Source organism: Astyanax mexicanus, chromosome 18, assembly GCF_023375975.1.
Source record: "Astyanax mexicanus isolate ESR-SI-001 chromosome 18, AstMex3_surface, whole genome shotgun sequence".
Lineage (NCBI taxonomy): Eukaryota > Metazoa > Chordata > Actinopteri > Characiformes > Acestrorhamphidae > Astyanax > Astyanax mexicanus.
Window position 1 is genome coordinate 11569438 of NC_064425.1, and position 23653 is coordinate 11593090.

Here is a 23653-nt window from a genome sequence, read left to right on the forward strand (position 1 = left end):
ACTCGCCAACAGTCTATTTTCATGCCTTCTGTCTGCGCCATTTAAGTACCAACAGTGCTTCTAATAACATATCTACTAGGGGTGTCACGATCTCGATATTTTATCGAAATCGATCGAAATGAGGTCATGGTCTCGAGTATCGAAGTCAAAACGAGAATCGACGATCCCTCCCGCGCGCGCTACGCAAATGGCGCAGCGCGCTACGCAAATGGGGCAGCACCAACACAGCGCATCCTATTCATGTAAATAGAGAGAGCCCGCCCTCAGTTCTGCTGTGTGAGAGGCAGAGAACAGCTGCCTTTCAGCCACGGAGGAGAAACTGAAAACGGACTTATAGAATTAAAGAAAGGGCTCTCAAGTTTTGAGTGTCGGCAGGAGTGTGATCACTGTTTTTTTATCTGTGCAACGGGGGAGGGGGGGAGGGGGGGTTGGGGTGCGCGCAGGTTTTGTATCTGTATCTGACGGAGGGGTGGGTGCGCGCAGGTGAGAGCGTGTGAACTCGCTGAAATGCGTGTGTCAGTGTGACTTGAGAACACTGACTATAGATCACAGTGAGGTGGATTAAAAATCTTAAACTTATGATTGACTACACCTGTTGCTTTCCATTGAATTAAAAAAAACAACTTTCTCTCAGATAAAGTTAATAATATATCTTTCTTAAAGAAAAAAACTTGTAATTCTCAGGGACCGAGTCTTATTTTTCATGTTTAACTGTTATAGTAGGATAGAGTTCAGTTTGTTAAGGCTTTAATTGTTCCTATTTTTTTATTTTTTTTTATTTTATTTTGCACGTTGCAGTTTTAATAGTGCACACTGTTGCTACCAAAAAAGTCACTAGATGGCATTACCATATATATATTAATAAATAATAATAATAATAATAATAATAATAATAATAATAATAAATAATATATTATTTAAATTTTATGAGGCATAAAATAATAAAATGTAAATATATAATAAAAAAGAAAATCGAGAATTGAATCGAATCGTGACCCTCAAATCGGAAATATAATCGAATTGAGGATTTAGAGAATCGTGACACCCCTAATATCTACGCTGATGGGCATGGTGATCGGGAAGTGAGGTGTGTTCAGGTAAATTCCTGGTGTATTGATATCTTGGCAATGGAAACCCCAGGTGCACCACTGTTGACATCTGTCTAGGTTGTATTGAGTTAGTCAGACATTTATTGCAATCTTGGAAACACAGGCACATTGCACTCGCCCAATGTGTATACAACCTGGCTTGTTACATAAACATGGACATGCAGGCACAAGCACAAAACCAATTTTTACATAAAAAATAAACAGAATACACAATAAAATAACATTGCTGCTCCGTAAAAGAGCTGCTTACACATAAGCAAAGAAGCCCTGCTCCATTAAAATAGCAATTCACCAAAGTCAGAGCGCACCTGGCTCTTAAAGAAAATGGCAAGTGACACGCTGATTGGTTTATTTCACACAACCATGATTAATTAAGATAATTAATACATGATTTTTTGTATTTTGAGCTGCGCAAATGTACTTTTCCTGTCGTTACGAGAGCAAAGACACACTGACATGCCTAAATCAACTGCATGGTGCACGAATAATGGCTCGCCTATAGATCAAATAAACTAGGGCCCCAAATCTCACATTCTGCTGCTTTAAGCCATACACAAATGTGTCTGTAACCCTGGTAAAATAAGCACTCTTTGGGTAAAGCCATTCTGAGGACCCTGTGTGTAGACCCCTCCCACTTTTCCCTCTCTCCCACTTTTCCCTCTTTCCACCCCTCCCCCTCCCCCCCCTCTCTCTCTACCTTGCTCTCTCCCAGCGTGTGTGTGCTGCACGGAGCTAGAGATAAATGTCCATTTTGTGTGAGGAAATATTGAGTAAAGACGCTGTTTAAACTGTACTACAGTGATACACAAGTACCCTCGTTGGAGATTTTTTAGTTATCAACCGAGTTGGATAAACTTTTGCGCTGTTTGATTGAGGGAGACTCCGGTGAGTTCATATATTGCTGATTAGGAAAGAGTTTGCTAATATAACTTAGTGTTTTCATGTTCTAAGCTGTTAAAAGTGTTGATAGTGAAGTTAGAAGGTTATTAAAACAACCGGAGTGAGAAATATGTGAGAAAGTGCTGTGAAATGACTGAGTTCAGTAACGTTATTAATTTGTAGGCTAAGCCAGCGTTTTGTTTATATGTGTATATATGTGATTATAAGTGTGTATTTTTGCTCTTTACTCGGTTAGAGACACGTTAAGATGAATATTCGCTCTATACAGACTTACTTAACAAAGTCCTGTATTATATAGGTTGTTTTAATAGACGGGAGAAACGAGTGAACTTGTCAAATCCAAGATGGCGAGCCAACCCTGAAACTACGATCCCCAGAATCCTATGCGAGCGTTTTCCCGCCACCCGAGCCCCAACGGCGCCTCGAGGAGGGAAACAGATAAGAGGAGCAGAGTCACACACACACACTCTCTAAAAAAACGTAGTCTACCCGGGTAGTGAAGAGACACACTTTTTTCTGACAATAGCAAACTCAAATCATAAAAAAAAAAGAAGAAGAGACACGGACTGAAACAAACAAAAAAAAAGGGACTGTTGGGTTTTTTTTGAACATTTAAATGCTGTTTCACAAAGAAGATTGTGATTAGTAAATGAGTTCTGTAAGGGTTGTTGAGCAGATTGTGTTCTGATTTACTTGATACTGCATAGATGCACTGTATTTCTTTATTTTGAGGTTTTGGATTTTTGTTTTGTTTATTAACTCATTCGGTGAATTTACAGTATTAAGCCCCATTGAATTAAGCCACATCCCCTTTTTATTATTTTTTCCTTTCCCCATTTAATTTCATCCACACCCATATTCTCTTCATAGTCACTAAAGGTACATTTTATTTATTTTTGTTCTTTTAATAAATAACCTGCATCTTGAACTCTGTATAAATATCCCGGTCTGTTGTATTTTAATCAAAGCCCTCCGAGCGAATCTAAAGAGTCTTCTGATACTGGTCCAACCCCGGATTTACTGCCTATATATTTTTCTATTGTAATACTGTTGTATAAAATTTCTGATATTTTGTGAACTAGCTAATGTGGCTGCTGCGTTGCACATAACGAGTGCTACATCGCTTATTGTGGCGAGCTCAGCCAGGAGGGTTTTAGACGATTTGCAACCAGACTACTTTAATATTTTACACATTTACAAATTTTTCCCTTTTATTTAAATAATTGGGTCATATGTCCATTATGGATATTGAGTTGCATGGTGTAAATGTTAGCAGGTCACTATATGTTTCTGGTCTCTCAGGTAGCGAAACACAGGATGAAATAGTAGCTGTACTAGATAAATATGGTACTATAACCAAAGTTGTCCAGCTCCAGACAAAGCACACAGGTGAACCAATAGTCATTGTTGAGTTTAGTTCTGAAGCTCCCATTTTGGGACTTGAACCTGATTTCCCTGTTGAGATTCCTAGCGCAGCAAATGTCCAGTGGTTTCTTGATAGCATAAGCAACTTACCAGAGCTCCAACCTGCAGTTCAGGCTAGACATGTTGCAGAAAATGAGTGTAGGGATAGTGAGTCTGACAGTTCCTCTGACACTAGTGCAAGTACAACCTTATCGCCTCACAAAGCACTTGTTAGTGCTAGCCCTACTCCCCTAAATTCTTCCCAAAAAGCACAAAAACCATGCCAGGTTACCCCTGAACCCTTGAGTACTGACATGTTGAATCCTCCCGACATACAAAGGGTAGTAGTAGAACATGTTATGAGAAATGAATCACTGCCAGCACAGAGTTATGGGTCTAAATGGCTACGAACCTTCTCAGGGAAGACACCAAAGCCACCTGGAGAGGTAGACTTTGAAACATGGTGCCTTCATGTGGAGCTTATGTTCCAAGACCGTCTTCCTGTCGATGCTCAGAGGAGGAAGATTTTAGAGAGTCTTCTCCCACCAGCAGCAACAGTAGTAAAGCAGCTTGGTCCATCTGCTCATCCAGAAGAGTATGTCACCCTGCTTGAATCTGCTTATGGTTTCATTGAAGATGGAGAAGAAATTTTTGCAAAATTCTTGAATACCCACCAAAATTCTGGAGAAAAACCCTCTGATTATCTCCAAAGACTACAAGTTCTTCTTGGTTCTGCAATCAAAAGAGGAGGTGTAGAACAGTCTAATGCAAAACGCCACTTACTAAAACAATTCATCCGTGGTTGCTGGGATCACACCCTCATACTTAGCTTACAGTTGGAAGCAAAGATCAGTAATCCTCCAGATTTTGCACAGTTTCTTCTCTTGCTCCAAACTGAAGAAGACAGGAGATCTTCAAAACTCGAAAGAATGCAACGTCATTTCAGCAATTCAAAGCAAAAGCCGTCCTTGAATTTTCACTCTGCACTGGAAATGTCCCCACGGTTAGATCCTCATGCTGAAACACTACAAAAATACATGTGTGAGACAGAACAGCTAAGGAAAGAGCTTGCTGATGTAAAGCTACAGCTCAGAGAACAAAAATCAAAGAAAGAAAACAGAGATTCCCTAAAACACACAAGCCAAGAAAGTTCCTCTGGTGTTCAAGCTAACTCTTTGTCTTACCAAGCACCTCCCAGACCCAGAGCTGTTCCCCCTGTCCATCAGGCTATGCCTCCATCTCAGCCAAAAGCCTGGTTTTGTTTCAGATGTGGACAAGATGGTCATATTGCACGGCAGTGTGTTGAAGCCATGAATAAGTCGCTGGTTGACCAAAAGTACAAAGAGCTACGAGCAAAACAAGATGAGTGGAAGCTTAGACATGGCCAGTCGTTAAACAGGCCAGGGTCCCAGTAGAGGGACAGACTGAGACCCGTTTTCTTAATACTTGTCCCAGCCAAGCCGTAAGAAAACAGAGAGTTATGTGTGAGAGCTGTCTTGAGAGTCAACCTTGCAGCAATCTTATTGATGGACTAGTAGGCCCTAAATGCATGGCCACTGTCATTATTGAAGGCAACAAGTGTCACGCCATTCTTGATTCTGGTTCTCAGGTAACCACACTGTCAAAGTCTTTTCATGAGCAGTTCTTATCCTCACATCCGATATTTCCTTTAAAGGACCTCCTCGAAGTTGAGGGTGCTGGAGGCCATGTTGTTCCCTATCTTGGCTATACTGCTGTTAGCATTCATTTTGACAGCAGCATTACTGGACAGCCAGCTGAAGTAAGCACACTGGCTTTAGTCATTCCAGACTGTAGGTCCAACATTGCTATTCCTGTGCTTATCGGCACAAACACCTTGGACATGCTTTATAGTTCCTCTCTCTGTTCTGACCTTGCATCCAATGGGTGTAAAGGGACCCATGCTTATTCTGCTCTTTTCAAGAACCTATGTCGTAGACACCAAGCAAATCAAGAAGGCGGCAGAGTCGGTAAAGTGAAATTACAGAGCAAGAGCAATGTTGTCATCTCTGCAGGACAGAAAGTTGCCTTGTCAGGCTATGTGAGAAATGTGCTACACACACCAGGATCTCCGTTACTGGTTGAGCCACCAGTTCTGCCGAGTTTGCCCGGTGGTCTTGTTTCTTGTAGTTATATCATGACCAGTCCCTCCACAAATTCTTTTAAAGTTCCTGTTCTGATCAAGAATGAAACTGACCATACCATATCCATTCCTGCAAAGCGCGTTATAGCTGAGCTGTTTGTACCGAAAGCTGTTTCTCTTCCCCAGTCCCAAAGAGTTTCAGAGACCAAGTCTCATGAGCATCCTTCAGCCTCCTGTAGCTTATTAGCTCCTGTTGGTGGTCAGAGCATGATTTCGTTCGACTTGGAAGAATCTCAATTGAGTGCTGAGTGGAAAGACAGAATAACTGCAAATCTAAACTCCATTCCTGAAGTGTTTGCCAATGGTGACCTAGATTATGGTCATACTACTGCAGTCACACATCGTATTCGGCTATCTGACCCCACACCATTTAAGCAAAGAGCTAGGCCTATCCATCCATCAGATTATGACGCTGTGCGACTTCACTTAAAAGAACTACAAGATGCAAACATAATCCGAGAATCAGAAAGCTCTTTTGCGTCACCTGTGGTTGTCGTCAAAAAGAAAAGCGGCGCTATCAGACTTTGCGTCGACTACAGGAAGTTAAACAGCCAGACTATAAAAGATGCTTATGCATTGCCCAATATTGAGGAAACTTTCTCAGCATTACATGGTTCCAGATGGTTTTCAGTCATGGATTTAAAGTCAGGATACTATCAAGTGGAAGTGGAGGAGGAAGACAAACATAAGACGGCCTTTGTTACTCCGATGGGGTTCTGGGAATTTAATCGGCTTCCTCAAGGGGTGACTAACGCTCCAAGTACCTTCCAACGTGTCATGGAAAAGTGCATGGGAACTATGAATTTGAAGGAAGTGTTGGTCTTTCTGGACGATTTAATCGTTTTCTCTGACACCTTGGAAGAACACGAAAGTCGTCTGATGCGTGTACTAACAAAGCTGAAAGATTTCGGACTTAAACTTTCCCCAGAAAAATGTCACTTCTTCAGAAGGTCTGTTCGTTACCTCGGTCATATTGTCTCAGAAGATGGGGTTGAGACGGACCCTGAGAAGATATCCGCCCTGACAACTTGGCCTAAACCTAGAAATATCCGTGAGCTCAAATCTTTTCTTGGCTTCACAGGGTACTACAGGCGTTTTGTCAAGGACTACTCAAAGATTGCACGCCCATTAAATGATCTGACTGTTGGCTATATTCCCCAAAAACGACGCTCAAGGGGGAAACCCCACCAACTTGTCGACCAAGATTCTGGAGGACCACTCCAAGAAAAGTGGAATGAAAAGTGTGACGAAGCATTTAACACGCTCATTGAGAAATTGACAACTGCTCCCATCCTAGGTTTTGCAAATCCACATCTACCCTATGTTTTACATACAGACGCCAGCATTCAAGGGTTAGGCGCAGCACTTTATCAGCAACAAGATGGGCAACTTAGAGTCATAGCCTATGCTAGCAGAGGGTTGTCCTATTCAGAGAAAAGGTATCCTACCCACAAATTAGAATTTTTGGCTGTAAAATGGGCAGTCACTGACAAATTCTTTGATTATCTCTATGGAGCAGAGTTCACCATCATGACCGACAATAACCCCTTGACGTATGTTCTAACATCGGCTAAATTGGATGCTGCCGGACACAGATGGTTAGCTGCATTGTCAACCTTTAATTTCAGCATAAGATATAGAGCTGGAAAAAGAAATCAAGATGCTGATGGACTTTCTCGTCGCCCTCATGCTCAGCTAGAATCTGACTCAAGTTTACAAGCTGAGGATGACAGAGTTAAGCAGTTCCTTTCTCGCCTCATAGAAGACGATCAACCAGTCTTCCCACAAGAAGCTGTTAAAGCTGTCTGTCAGATACATCTGTACAAGTCCAACTGTGTGGATAACACCCCAGCCATCATTGAATGCCTTGCTATGAATGTCGATGCCATTCCGACAGAGTATACATGCACTGAACTGATCCCTGGGTCTAGTACATTACCCTCAATGTCTCAACAAGACTGGATTTCAGAGCAACGAAATGATCCAGCCATCAATCGCGTTATTTCTCTAATAACTTCTGGGAAAAGAGTGTCTTACAGAGCCAAACAGCGAGAAGACAGAGAAGTGCAGTTGTTGCTAAGAGTGAGAGATCAGCTTGTCCTAGACAATAATGTGCTCTATCGAAGGCGAATGGTTAGAGGTGAGCCGTCTTTTCAGCTCGTTCTTCCAAAAACGTATCGCCAAATAGCTCTTGACAATCTCCATGATTCCATGGGACACATGGGAATTGACAGAACACTTGATCTTGTCCGTACCAGGTTCTACTGGCCACACATGCAAGTTGAGGTGGAAAAGAAAGTCAGAACCTGTGAACGCTGTATTCGTCGAAAAGCTGCTGCGGAAAGAAGCGCTCCGCTTGTCAACATTAGAACTAGCAGACCTATGGAGTTAGTCTGTATTGATTACCTCTCATTAGAGCCAGATCGTAGAGGGACGAAAGACATTCTTGTTATCTCTGACCATTTCACGAAGTATGCAGTCGCTGTTCCCACTTCGGACCAAAAAGCGAAGACCGTGGCCAAGACTCTATGGAACAGTTTTTTCATTCACTATGGATTCCCTGAACGGCTACATAGTGATCAAGGTCGCGATTTTGAGTCTGCTTTGATAAAAGAGCTGTGTCAACTACTTGGAATTAAAAAGACTCGTACCACTCCCTACCATCCGAGAGGAAATCCAGTTGAAAGGATGAACAGGACTCTCCTTAGTATGCTAGGAACCCTCCAGGAAGTGGATAAAGGGAGGTGGCGTGATTTTTGTGCAACCGTTAGTTCATGCTTATAATTGTACAAAAAACGACACGACTGGATTTTCCCCATATCAGCTCATGTTTGGTAGAGACCCTAACCTACCAATTGATCTTGCTTTTGGACTTCCCAGAGAACAGACTGCTACAATTCATTCAGAGTATGTCAAGAACTTGAGAGAAAGCCTAAGGGAAAGCTACAAACTTGCAGTTGAGCATAGCGAGAAAAATGCTTCCAGGAACCGAGCACACTATGACAAAAGAGTTCGTGAATCTGTCCTTGAACCTGGAGACAGCGTTCTCGTCCGAAACGTAGGTCTAAGAGGAAAGCACAAATTAAGTGACCGATGGAGTCAAGAAGTCTACAAGGTTGTGAAACAGATTGGTGATTCCCCTGTGTATGTTGTCGCTCCAAAAACGTCTGGAGGACCAGAAAGAACTCTGCACAGAGACTTGTTACTGCCTTGTGGATTCCTCGCTCAAATGCCAGATACCAATAAAAGCGCTGAAGTAGTTGAGGTTGAGCCACCCGCTACTCATTTAGATGTTGATGTTTCAGAAACTTTAATGGAGGATGAAACGCCTGAAGGTGATACTGATGAAGAAGACTATTCTGTTCAAGAATTCTTTCCCAAAGATGGCATTGTAGTTGAAACAAGGATCTATCCAGTAACTGGAGAAAGACAAGTTCAAAGTCTAAGCCCAGATGTTGAAGTTTTCTGTCCAAAGACTTTGGAAACTTGCAATGTCTCAAGAGAAGTCCCAAGCACAAGTGAAATCCTTGAAAAGACTCTTCCTGATACAGAGTCACAAGTACATTCAGTCCAAGAAACCAGTCAAGACAATGTGTGTAAAGAACCACCTGTACCTGTTGTATCTGAAAGTTCTTTAGAAAGAGTCAAGCCTGATTCTTTAGATGTAAAACATGACATTGACATTGACAATGATGCATCTATAGTGCAGCCTGAGTGTCCATCAGTTACACTTACTGAAACTGAACCAATTACTGTTCAGCCAAAGTCTGTGGTAGAAGCAGAGTTAAGAAGGTCTACTAGACAGAGGTCAGTCCCAGAGAGGTTAACTTATCAGTCACTGGGAAATCCACTAGTCTTAGTGATGCAGTCTTTATTCAGTGGACTTGATAAGGCTTTTACTCAAGCTTTGAACCCAGAAAACCTTGAACTTGCTCAGCTTATAGCTGGTAATGAAAGTTAAAGTAACATGCAGGGACGCATGTAGATTCTAGGCGGGGAGGATGTAACCCTGGTAAAATAAGCACTCTTTGGGTAAAGCCATTCTGAGGAGCCTGTGTGTAGACCCCTCCCACTTTTCCCTCTCTCCCACTTTTCCCTCTCTCCACCCCTCCCCCCCCACCCCTCTCTCTCTACCTTGCTCTCTCCCAGCGTGTGTGTGCTGCACGGAGCTAGAGATAAATGTCCATTTTGTGTGAGGAAATATTGAGTAAAGACGCTGTTTAAACTGTACTACAGTGATACACAAGTACCCTCGTTGGAGATTTTTTAGTTATCAACCGAGTTGGATAAACTTTTGCGCTGTTTGATTGAGGGAGACTCCGGTGAGTTCATATATTGCTGATTAGGAAAGAGTTTGCTAATATAACTTAGTGTTTTCATGTTCTAAGCTGTTAAAAGTGTTGATAGTGAAGTTAGAAGGTTATTAAAACAACCGGAGTGAGAAATATGTGAGAAAGTGCTGTGAAATGACTGAGTTCAGTAACGTTATTAATTTGTAGGCTAAGCCAGCGTTTTGTTTATATGTGTATATATGTGATTATAAGTGTGTATTTTTGCTCTTTACTCGGTTAGAGACACGTTAAGATGAATATTCGCTCTATACAGACTTACTTAACAAAGTCCTGTATTATATAGGTTGTTTTAATAGACGGGAGAAACGAGTGAACTTGTCAAATCCAAGATGGCGAGCCAACCCTGAAACTACGATCCCCAGAATCCTATGCGAGCGTTTTCCCGCCACCCGAGCCCCAACGGCGCCTCGAGGAGGGAAACAGATAAGAGGAGCAGAGTCACACACACACACTCTCTAAAAAAACGTAGTCTACCCGGGTAGTGAAGAGACACACTTTTTTCTGACAATAGCAAACTCAAATCATAAAAAAAAAAAGAAGAAGAGACACGGACTGAAACAAACAAAAAAAAAGGGACTGTTGGGTTTTTTTGAACATTTAAATGCTGTTTCACAAAGAAGATTGTGATTAGTAAATGAGTTCTGTAAGGGTTGTTGAGCAGATTGTGTTCTGATTTACTTGATACTGCATAGATGCACTGTATTTCTTTATTTTGAGGTTTTGGATTTTTGTTTTGTTTATTAACTCATTCGGTGAATTTACAGTACTAAGCCCCATTGAATTAAGCCACATCCCCTTTTTATTATTTTTTCCTTTCCCCATTTAATTTCATCCACACCCATATTCTCTTCATAGTCACTAAAGGTACATTTTATTTATTTTTGTTCTTTTAATAAATAACCTGCATCTTGAACTCTGTATAAATATCCCGGTCTGTTGTATTTTAATCAAAGCCCTCCGAGCGAATCTAAAGAGTCTTCTGATACTGGTCCAACCCCGGATTTACTGCCTATATATTTTTCTATTGTAATACTGTTGTATAAAATTTCTGATATTTTGTGAACTAGCTAATGTGGCTGCTGCGTTGCACATAACGAGTGCTACATGTCCATCTATGCTTTTTTCACATTAGTCCATTTGTTGAGAGCTAAAATAAATATAAAAATTAATCTTACATTGTTGAGTTCTTTCTGGTTGCCGAAGAGCGGATGGTACCGGCGGTATTTCCCCTCCCGGTATTTGGCTGTGATGAAGCGCCGCCTCTCCTCGCTGCTACTGCACACACTCAGCGCCTCACTGGGCGGGACGTTAGCCGCCCAAAACTGATTGGCCCGCTCGTTGCCTAGCACCCGAAACAGCTGTCGGGAAAGACAGACAACAATATAGAGAGAAAAGAGTCATTAATAAAGAACTATGGACTATAAAGTAGATAGACATCATTTAAAAAAAGAATGTGGATAAAAGGTCTGAGGTTTTACCTGGATAAGCTCATTAGTCCAAACCTTCTTGTCCATTTTGAGACTCCGTACTTTTGATATGCTGGGGCCAAGGCTGCGGTGCTCTCCTGAAACATGAAGACTGACAATGAAGACTCAGACTTTCATGATGACAGTGCAGCCCAAAACTGCTTTTCCATTTCTTAATTATCATTCTAAAAATAAACATTTTTAAACAAAACATTCTGGCCAATTTCTGCCAAATGCTGTTTTTTCTGTTGCAGAGAGAACAGTCAATAATTGAGAGCCATGAAGGATACATTAGTTGCGTCTCCAAAATTGCTCCAAAGGTTCTATGGCACAGTGGTCAAAAACTGCAGCCTAGAATTTGCTGCAACTGGATATTAGCTGTTTTGTGGTATTTTGGTTGTAGCTAGCACATTTTTTGTTGTTGTCTGTTGTGTTTATAGGTTTAGTTGGTGTTTATTTGGTTGAAACCCTATTTTAGCAATCTGTAGGCAAGTCGTCAGCCGCACACTGTGCTGTTTGACTAATATTAGCAGATTGCTAATATAATGGCGCAGCTAACTGGACGTGCCCAACGCTGTTCAGCTTGTTCAGGCTGTAAAGGTGTGTAAACATATATTTTACTGATGGTTTGACATCAAATTTTGACAAAGCAGATTTAGTCATTAGTAATTGTGTCCAATATTTTTACTACGGTCCGTATAGTGCTGTTCAGAGCTGAAGATAAACACGTGAGCATGGGGTAAATGTCTTGGATAAGGATAACCTTAGTTGGTGCTTATAGTTCACAGTGTAACTGTTTACCTTCATTTGAATGCTTGTTCTGCATTCTAACAAGCTTCAAGAGTTTAGGTGATACACACAGTATAGCTCAACTCTGACTACCACCCAATAACTACATCAGGAGCCCCTTTCAGCATCTGTAGTCACTTTTGCAGCAGCTTTAGATAGTTGCTGTAGTTAGTTGTGTTTAGCCCCCAAAACACCCCTACTCATTCTGTAGTTTATTTGCTGGTGTCGAGCTTCTTACCTGCACAACGTTTGCAGAAGACCACACACAGGTTAATGGCCGCCCACTCGGGTTTGGGGGCGCCACAGTCGGCACATTTCTGGTTATCTGGCTCCGCCCATATCTTCTCAGCAACCTCGTAATTGGACAGAGCTTCTGCGATGGAGTTGCGCATGGCCTCCACCCACTGGTCCTTCAGCTGGTCGGTCTCTGCTATAAAACTACAACGAGAGGAAAAAACAGTAAACTTTTTTTCATGATGTCACTGAAAGCATTGGGCTGCTTTACTTTAAATACCCTGTTTTAACTGTTTATCCATAATGTGTAAAACACAAAGCACAGGAAAACTGCTTCAATCAGAGTCTCACTAATAATGTAACCAGCTTGTTAATCTACTAGCTATCTCTGTGTGTGACTGTACTATGCCAAACCAATCAAGGAGCTCGACCTAGTGTTCTGTTTTGCAAATTAATTGACTTTTTATCATCTTATTTATTAACTTTACATCTTAAATTACATTTACTAAACTATTAATGTATTTAAAAGTATTTTTACATTGCAAAAAACACAGGTAGAGAAGCACTGGACTAGACAAAAGAATGGATGGATGGACAAACAGAAGAACAGACAGAAGAAATGACGAATAGATAAACGGCTGACCTGAATATGCGGTAGGGTGTGGTCAGGTCAAATGCTCTCCTGTCCATTTCTTTCACATTCCCTACGTTCATGTCTATGGAGGTAATCCCAATACCCATTTTATATTCCTGAGAGAGAGAGAGATTAACAGATCAGATCAGACTAGTGCATTTAGCAATGTCAGTTTATCAACACACACAAACACACACACACACACACACACACCCACCCCACAAAAGCACTGAAGGCAGTGTTGTAACACACAGCTGCTGTGTGTTGCTACAATGTGGCAATCAGAGATTAAGAAAAGCCCAGCTCTTTTCACAACACTCTGGAGATTGATGGAGGATAGTAAGTATATTAAATATAAATTTTATTTTAACATGTAATAAACCGTATAGTGTCATTTTAAACCACAATACACAAAACACATACACACAAATACACTATATTGCTGGCCTGCTATGCTGCGTTTGGTGAAGTGAGTCTACTGTTCTGAATCTAATCTGAAGCTACATGAGGTTTGGAAGTGTAGTGATGTAGTGACTGTTGGTTCCTAATAAGTTGGTTATAATAATATCACTGACAGTTGGCTGTGGAAGGTTTAGTAGTGAGGAAATTTCACGACTGGAATTGTTCAAAAATGTTTGTAATTTTACTCTATGTACATTTGCTTAATATCTCAGAAAAATCATGTGACATCAAGTGTCCAAAGAGACTTTCGGGAAGAAACAATAAGTAAATGGGAGGAGACTGAGAAGCAGCGTTTTTAAGTTTGAAGTTTACTTGAAAGTTTAACTTCTTACAGCGTTTTTCTTTTTTTACTGCTTGTGGATACTTGGATTTATGAACTTTGGTACAACACAGGATAGACCAATTTGGTGGTCCTGCTTTGCATGGTGCTTTGCATTTGTGGTTCAGCAACTATCAGGTCACAATAATGCCACTTACAGCTGGCTGGGGCAGCTCTAGCATGGCAAAATTAATTGGCCTCCACAGATTTATGCCAAATGTGGAATCTTCATCTTTTAAACCTGTTAGTAACAGCTATAATGAAATACAAGGCTCTCCTTCTTATGTCCATAGTGTGTACATTCATAAACAATCACAAGCACAGATTTAGTAAGAAATGGAAAGGCAGTTCTGGTACCTCAATATTTTTGTAGAGGAAGACTTTATCTCCACACACCACAGTGTAGAGTTTAGAGCGCAGACCCCGCAGCTCCAGATAACCCTTCATCTCAGAGTTCACCATGGGGTTAAGGGTCAACTCATTGCTCACCCTCGCACGGACCGGACCGGTCATATCCTGCAGCACTGAAACCCATTCATTCCTCTCAGCTAACATGCAGACAAACAAACACACACACAAAATAGTAAATATTCATCCCATAATGTATAAAGTACCAGGCAAAAATCAGGACTTTTCTCTTCTTGTTCAGTGTGTTTTCTTTCTTTTTATGATTTCTGTTTTACATTGTAAATTTAATATTGAAGACTATACATAATATTGAAGAGCTATAGAGGAACACTAGCTGAATTATTCAGTAAACAAAAAATGGTTAAATTAACCAAAATATGTTTTACTTTAGATTCTTTTAAGTAGCACATTTATCTTTTCAGGCTTTCAGTTAACAGCTGTTCTGAACTAGTCAAGAGTTAATTACTTGAATTTCTTGCTCCTTTTAATGTGTTTGAGAGCATCAGTTGTAAAGTTGTGAAGAGGTAGAGTTGATATACAGTGAATAGCTCTATTTGAATAATGTTCTAATCCATAAAAAAATGTAATGACTTTTGACTGGTACTGTATGTCATTTTAAGACAAATTATTTAATGATTATAATCATTTTTCTGCTATAGATCTAGTATAATTATGAAACAATGTGATAACAGTGATACCATAAGATTTACTGAGGTGGTCATCATACCAAAAAATAAATAAATAAAAAAAATCTCATTCTGTATCAGTACTGTATGCATGCCACTCGGTGATGCTTTGCTTGAATGCAAATTGCATTGTGGCAATTATTATTTTTTCAAAACATTGAAACTGTGCAGTTACTCAAACCTAAAAATGAAACAATAATATTAGGATCAATAGAAACCGATCCAGTATTTAAGCCAGTAATCGTTTTGATATCAGCAAAAATGTCACAATTAACAGTTTTTTCCCCAGAACCAGATGTCAGGACACTTACCGGAGCCACTGTCTATACAAAACCACAAAAACACACATGCACACAATATATGCACTCACAGTCACTCTCTGCTCGGAAAAGAAAGATCCGATTGTGTGTGACGACCTCAAACTTCTGATCTCCCACGTTAGCCACCCCCGTGATGGAGGAGGTTGGTATGACTCGCTTTGAATAGACTTCCTATTAAGAACAAGAATAACAGAGAAATGAATAATAAAGTAACTGTTAATATAAAAAATATATATATTTCATACAGAAAAAAATATATATCGGACTATAAGGCGCACCTAAAATCCTTATACTTTCCCAAAAATCAACAATGTTCTTTATAACCTGGTGTACCTTACGTATGAATTCCACCAGTTCAGAGACGAGTATATGGGACTGTAGTCTGCATGTTTGCTGTGTTAAAACAAGCTACTAGGGAATAACCGCTAGTTGATAGCACCCTGTGTTACCAGAACACTCAGGGTTCCTTGGTCTAGCGCTATCGGGCAACACTTACGTCCTGTTAGCGCTGCGGTTAGCGGTTAATGCTAATGCTGCTGCACCCAGCCTTAGTGCTGGAGAAACTTTACTGAAATTTCACCCTTAGACAAAATATTGGAAATCTAATCTTATAGTAAATAAACGGTTTTCAGGAAAGAAATCTATGTAGATCAACATCCTGCGCTTGTTTGACTTAAATATAATTTTTTTGTTTACTTGTGCACTTCCCCCAGCTTCCCCATTAGAAGGGAAACATTGCGACACCCTTACTCACTTCAATGTAGGCATCCTTACTAGTGTCCCTTAATGCACCTTATAATCCAACGCGCCTTATGTATGAAACTAGACCAGAAACAGATGTCATTGATGGTGCGCCTTATATTCCGGTGTGCCTTATAGTACTCCAAACACAGTCTTTATAAATACATACAGTACATCTTAATCATTCTTTAATGTAATAAATTAGATGGAAAAACAGAACCCAGCACAAACCTTTTCATTGTCGAAGTATCTCAGGTAATCAGCGTCCAGTTTGACCCAACGTCGTTGGTAGATCAGTGACCTGCAGACAGAAAAGACCAGTCAGGATGAGAGTTATCTGAGTTATCAGACTCACAAACAGCCCTGATTTACTGTGGAGCACAACAGCAGCACCTCCTACTGGAAAACTGTGGGACATTCCAAAATAATCAAAGACTAAAGAAACTAACACTACCATTCCAAAATTTGGATACACATTTAAAAGTCATTCAAACTATGAAGAAAAACATATGGAATTATTTAGTAAACAAAAAAAAAGTGTTAAACCAGAATATGTTTTATATTTTAGATTTTTCAAAGTTAGAAGGCAACTTTGCACAGCTTTATGAGGTAGAGTCACCTGGAATTTCAGGCTTTCAGTTAACAGCTGTGCTGAACTTATCCAGAGTTAATTACTTCTGTTAATTACTTCTGTAATTAATGTCTTGCCTCTTAATGTGTTTGAGAGCATCAGTTGTAAAGTTGTGAAGAGATAGAGTTTGTATACAGTGAATAGCTCTATTTGATTAATGTTCTAATACATATTATGGCAAGAACTTCTTAACTAAGTAAAGAAAAAAATGACTTTTAGAAATGAAGGTCAGTTAAAAAAAATGTAAGAACTTTGAAAGTATCATTAAGTGTAGACCATCAAAAACAATATGATGGAACTGGCACTCATCAGGAAAGGAAGAGCAAGAGTTTTCTCTGGGGCAAGATACTTTTGGTTTGTTTAACACTTTTAAGTTTTCTACACGATTCCTTATGTGTTCCTTTATAGTCTGGATCATTTCAGTATTCATTTACAATGTGAAAAAATATATATATTTTTAAACTGGCATTGTATATATAAAAATTACATATGGAGAAAAAAGTTTTGAGACAGCTGCTCAACACTGTAAAGCACCAAATGACCAACGTCACTGGGAGGGATGTTTAGTTCAGTCCACTGCAGCGCATATGGAAACAGAGTGTTAAGTACAGTAATAAAGCAGGCCTGTGAAATAATACGCTCTCATGAAAACAGGATAAAAAAAGATGCGCTTCTCAGATCTCAAACCACAGCATGTACACAAACTCGCACATACACACACACCCAGGGCCTGTGGTCAGTCTGAGTATCTGCGTATTCTGAGGGTTTTATTTTTGTCAGTAAGAGAAACACGTAAACACAAATTTATATACCACATAAACAGTGGCACGAGAAAGAGAGCGGGCATCTCTGGTTAAAATGTCTGTAGGTTAAAGTAGAAGATGGACTGATGTCTAAAAGATGTAAAAACTAAATATACAAAAAAAGTGAATATTTTAAGCATGATTAGTAAGTTGATTCCTGTTTTGCATAATTTTACAGTGGAGATAAAACAAAGGGAAAATACCTTCATGTAAACTTTACCTGACCTCACAAAGGATTTGCATCATAAATGCAGTCAGATCCTCACAACAATGTACAAACAGCCAATGTAAAGGTTTCCTCCAACAATAAAAATGTATTCTACAGATACTAGTACCCGGTATACACTGCAAAAAACTAAATATTGGCAAGTGAAATATTAAAATTTTCAATATCAATATTTGTTTTTTCTTCTCTGATAAGACTTTTTGCCTTACTAAGTCTTAAATTGCTTTATTATTTTAGGAATAATTATCTTAATCAGTCCTACTTAGAATTTTCACCTTATTTTAAGTAATTCGAACTCAAAATAAGCACAAAAAGTCAGAATTCAACTTATTCTGATTCTTGTGTCCAAATTTTGAGTCCTTTGAGAACTTTTTTTACTAATAAAAAATGGATACCACATTGGCAGAGTTTGCTTAAAATAAGCATATATGTCTTAATTTACATATATTTTGTCTAGTTTTTGCCAATGGATTGTTTGCAGTGTATGTCATGCTTTAAGAAGAAATGTTGGATTAGAACATGTCCACAAACTTTTGGACACGTGGAATCAGGTGTACAGACATGGATTAAGCCTAGCCCTGTACTTTTAAATGGTTCACAAGGTTCCGAATGGATTTCATAGTCTGGATGACTTCAGTATTCATTTACAATGTATGAATAAAGAACACACTTCTGACTGCTACTATATATCTATGAAACCTAAAGAAAAAACGCAGACAGTAACAAGACAAAACACACATACCCCTGTGGAGGGTTCTTGTCCAGCCAGCCCATCTTTATGACCGGTGTGAGCTGAGGGGTGGAGTCTGTTTTAGGGGAAGGGGCTAAAACCCGTCCTGTGACTGGCAGGTAGATGCTGTTCTGTGTGCTGGGGAGTGAACTGTAGTTCTCAATCCACAGATCCCTCCTGAGAGAGACAGACAAAAGAGAATAAGATAAAGAGAAAATCCCCATAAACATGTCAACTGTCATTAAAAAACTGAGGCTAAAGGCTATAAGCTAATGTTCAAGGAATGTTTCTCGGATAAACCTGGAGAAGGATGAAGCCACACAGCATTTTTAATGTAGATTTCCAATTTAATGGAAAATATAGTTTATATCTGGGAAACTGACCCATAGGGTTTATTGCACTGATCTATAAAGTAAGATTGGGCTGCCAGGTGGCGCAACTGTCTAAGCGCTGGCTTTCATTTCAAAAAGGAGCGACTCATAGTGACTTCTAGACAACCGAAAACTGGCCTCACTGCCTCGGAGTAAGCAATAACCATCTCTCAGCATAATGTGACCAGCGCAATAGTCTATTCGCTGATGTAATAAAACTGATGATTAGTGTCCTCCTTCAAGCATGTTAAGCTCCATTCATGTTGCTTTAGTGGTAATTTGAAAAGAAGATTGAAGCCAGTTGACTGGTTTCGGCTATCTAGCATTGCACAATAATGGGTTCTAACTAGTGGTGGGTCCTAGCTATAGTGAGTCCTAGCTTGCTTCGAATACACTAAAAAAACACTTCCCACCAAGAGCCATCACAGGGTCAAAAGGTCAGAAGCTCACTCACTTCTCCGGCACAGACTCGTAACAGAGGTCACCTTCATCGTCTAGAACTTCGTCATCACTGCACAGGCTGCTGTAGCGAGGTTTGGGTATTATGGGAACTGGCAGGGACGTACTCTATTCAACAAAACAACAAAGGTCAATCAACAGCCTGAAAAATGTGGTTCCAATTTCATCAGATATGCACAATATGTCTGCAATCAACGCTTACCTTGTCTGCCATGTCTAAGGGGTCAGTGGTTCCACATCTGCTCTGTCCCAAATCTTCATACTCATCCGAACTTTCTGAAGAATCCACCAGCCCTACAAAAAGACACACAACACACTTATGTTCACATATATAAATATATTTTCTGCAGGTCTGTAATATAAGAAAATAATAGATTTGTTTGGCTTTTTAGATCTATGCTGATAAAAAAAGTGTAGCCTCTTCTAAAGACCCAGTCTGATAGGAAATTGGTGTAAATGGTCATGAACAACCCAAGAACAACCAAAGAACAGGCCAGTTTTATGTTGGCATGAACTGAAAGCCCATTTACAAACTAGAAATGCATTTGACTGCATTGACTATCAAGTGTTAAAGCATGTGGTTAAATCAGGACATTATCAGTAAATTATCAGGATACAACTCCAATACTAGTTACATGAAGTAGTGTAAATAGGCTTTGGAAAGCTGTTGTCCACAAAAGAAGCCTATGCTCTGAAATTGATACCTTCAAGCTCGACTTTAGTTTGCTTAACCACATGGCTAAGCTGTTAACCACTGTAAAGCATGGGGGTGCTAGCATCAAGCGTCACACTCTATGGCTGTTTTGCTGCTATTGAAACTGCCACTTTTCTCAAAGTGGAGGAAATAATAATAAAACTTGCAAAGGGACATTTAACGAGATATATATGCTTAATATATACATGTAGGTGTCAACAAAGCACTCTATCTAACTGGCCAAGGTTGAGAACTTTCTTACTACAACTTAAAGGAAGTCTATTTCACTACAGCAAAGGTCAGCTATAGAAAAAAACAAAACAACAGATGCAACAAAGACAGGAATTCATTTCTAAAGGGAGATTAAATAAGGGTGCACTCACTGCTCTGAGAGGGGGGTAAGGGAACTACTTTCTTCGGGCTCTGAGATGCGGGCCGTGGTGGTACGTCTGGAGCTTGTTCTAAATCCAAGAGATCATCCACTGGAGAGGAGCTAGAGAAAAAAAAGAAAGAGAAATACAAGTTATTAATAAAAAAAACTTCTATAGAAAGTGTACAATTTCCCACCTAGGACTTCACCTCCACTATAGGCCCCATTATTGTGATCTATTCAGATACCATTTAGTCATTGGATGCTGCATACAACAAAATTCAGGTGCATACCCTGGGACGATGCTCAATATATACATGTTTAAATATGAATGCGCATACGAAAAAAATTGCACAGTTGTCTGTAAAGTGCATTCCAGTGCAAAGTTATATACACAACACGATCATGGCGATGATGTGTTCTGTTTTAGTGCAGAGTTTAATATGGTGACGGATTTTGAATAAGAACTGTTCTATAGGTGAGCAGTCTACCGTGCACCGTGCAGCTAGACTTAAAAGGCGTCAGTGTGTCTTTGCTATCATAACGACAGGAAAAGTACGCTTTGCATGACTCGAAATGCACAAAATGCATGTACTAATTCTCTTTATAAATCAGTGTGTCACTTGCTATTCTCTTAAAGAGACAAGTATGCTCTGACTTTGGCGTATTGCTATTTTCATGTCACAGCAACCTGGTCCTGTCCAATGCTTTTCAGAAGAGGAACACACCTTATTTCCAGACTAACACACCCTACAGTCTTAACATGCATTGACAAGCACCCTTGCTTTTGCATTTAATTGTATTTAAACAGCACAGGCGAAAGGTGTGAAAACAGACTTTTGGCGGGGTGTAAGATAGGGATCTGTATGTCCAAATGTTTGTGGACAGGCTTATTAATGAATGCATTCAACAACTTTAGGTTGTACAAATTGCTGACAAATGCACAAACACTGGACGAACTAGGTTAACTTGACACATAAGTATAATTCACAATAAGAATCATGCTCTTGAGCTGTTTTGCTGCCAGTAGATGTACAGTACATAGATTAATGAAGAAGGAAGACTACTAGAATTCTACAAGAATTTGACAGAATTGAGTGTACCTACAGAATAATATCTGCAGAACTGTTTGTGCAGGGAGGTGTCGTCTCTCAGACCTTGCTTGTTAGCAGCAGCATTTCAATTCCTTTTTTTTTTTTTGGTAATTAGCATTTGTATTATTACACCTAAAGTGTGAGGCCGCCCTTTAGAGCAGCAACACCAATCGACACAAGTGCTTTAAAAAAAAAAAAATCAGTCATTTTCTGTTCATGACAAAAGTATACACTCTATGTGCAAATGTTGGTGGAGACCGCTTCTAGTTAATGCTTTAATTTACTTTAAGTTGCACTTTAACTGCTGACACACAGCTTGTCTAGTCCCTGTAGAGATGTACTGCCAATTGAATAGAACCCTCTGAAGTAGTCCACTACAATTAAGCAAACAAAATGTTTCTGCAGATCCATATACAGGCATCATGTACTAAGAAGTAAAAAGGATGTTTAATTAAACCTGTTTATACACTATGGGCCTTTCAACATGCAAATTTCAGGGCTTAAACCGATTCCCCCAGGTGAGAGTATGCCAAGATTGTCTGCCGCTTCTCACTGGTGTGTATTGAGTGTGTGTGAAATGTAATTGTAAGCATCTTTGAGTGGCAGAATGACACTATGTAAGAGTAATTGTAAAATCTCTCTTACTTTCTTTTAGCTGACTTTCTTCAGCTGTAATTCTGAATGAGCAGATGCAGACTGAAAAGGCCATTCTGATATCTCCATGTTCGCAGTAGCTCTTGTATCAGCGCCTTTAGCAGTGCAGCAGTTTATCAGGTAACCAGCTAAATATGTTAAAAGTGGCTTGAAAAACTGCAAGGAGAAACTACCAGACACCCACGTTCTCAGAAGCACACTGATGCCAATAATTACACCCTGTGCACACCCTGAACATAGGTGTGTTGCTATGTTCATTGCTATCTTTTACTTACATGGCAACACCGTCTGTTTTCACACTTCCACTTTACTGTTTAAATAGCAGCAGTGCTTGTAATTAATCATGCAGGAGCTACGTCATATCTTTTACCCGCACTGATCTAAGACTGAGAGAGAACGTGAGGAAAAAAGTGAAAGTGAGAGTTTAAAATTAGAATTCACTACCACCAAGTAATAACAGATAGTATAGTTGTACTGTGTACTGTGTAATTTTTCTCTTCTTAGCATAGCAAACACCAAACCAAGCACATGAAATTATCTAGAAGCCCCATTAAACACGAAATGTACAAAACGCTAAATAGATATTCTCGCTATGTTCTCGATATGATAGAAAAATGTATCACAATACAATAAAATATCATATTACACATCCTGCTAGGATACCAAAGCACCAACCTAGCAACACAAGAGCAATTCCCTGGCATACCCCAGCAACAACCTGGCAATCACTTTGAAACACTGTAGCAAATACTGTACCTACGATACGTTAGCAACCACCTAGCAACAGTAGAGCAATCCCCTGGGATAACAGAGCAACAACCTATCAATCACATAGCAACATTATAGCAAATATCGTACCTGCAACACCATAGCAACCAACAAGCAATACCATAGTGACCACCGAACAACACAAGAGCAATCACCTGGGATAACACTGAAACAACCTAGCAATCACGTAATAGCAATCATCAAGTAATAAAATAGCCACCACCTATTCAATACCATAGCGACCACCAAGTAAAACAAGAACAATCACCCGGGATAACACAGCAAGACCTGGCAATCACTTAAGAACACTACAGTAAATACTATACCTGCAATACCATGGCAACCCCCAAGCAATAACATATCAACCACCTAGCAGTACCATAGTGACCACTGAGCAACACAAGAGCAATCACCTGGGATAACACAGCAAAAAGCATTAACACAGCAACACTATAGCACATACTGTACCTGCAATACGATATCAAATACTGTTCCTGCAACGGTATAGCAACCACCAAGCAATACCATACAACCACCTAGCAACACAAGAGTGAAAACCTAGCAATAACTTAGCAACACTATAGCAAATACTGTACCTGTAATACCATAGCAACCACCTATTCAATACCATAGGGACCACTGAGTAACACAAAGGGCAATCACCTGAAATAATACAGCAAAAAAGCAATAACTTAGCAACACAATAGCAAATACTATACCTGCAATACCATAGCGACCACCAAGCAACACAAGAGCAATCACTTGGGATAACACAGCAAAAAACTGTCAATCACCAGCAACACTATAGCAAATACTGTACCTGCAATACCAGTGGAACACAGTGGAAACGACCTAGACTATCACAGCA

The 23653-nt window shown here is 39.8% G+C and overlaps 1 protein-coding gene and 1 long non-coding RNA gene across 7 annotated transcripts in view; one reads left to right on the forward strand and one right to left on the reverse strand.

Moving 5' to 3' along the window:
• Positions 1–23653, reverse strand: part of LOC103028333 (arf-GAP with Rho-GAP domain, ANK repeat and PH domain-containing protein 1) — a 122995-nt gene that overhangs the window by 50716 nt on the left and 48626 nt on the right. For all 6 annotated transcript variants that reach the window (XM_007247652.4, XM_007247651.4, XM_007247650.4 and 3 more), the window contains 11 exons: positions 20283–20392; positions 19408–19499; positions 19201–19313; positions 18388–18552; positions 16217–16286; positions 15295–15415; positions 14188–14378; positions 13059–13165; positions 12420–12619; positions 11405–11490; positions 11102–11284 (listed from right to left, as the gene is read on the reverse strand). In XM_007247652.4, coding sequence (XP_007247714.3) covers positions 11102–11284; positions 11405–11490; positions 12420–12619; positions 13059–13165; positions 14188–14378; positions 15295–15415; positions 16217–16286; positions 18388–18552; positions 19201–19313; positions 19408–19499; positions 20283–20392 — 1438 coding nt within the window. The remainder of the gene's footprint in view (positions 1–11101; positions 11285–11404; positions 11491–12419; positions 12620–13058; positions 13166–14187; positions 14379–15294; positions 15416–16216; positions 16287–18387; positions 18553–19200; positions 19314–19407; positions 19500–20282; positions 20393–23653) is intronic.
• Positions 1791–2950, forward strand: LOC125782542 (uncharacterized). The gene is made up of 2 exons (XR_007425244.1): positions 1791–1994; positions 2308–2950. It is a non-coding gene; the product is annotated as an uncharacterized LOC125782542 (long non-coding RNA).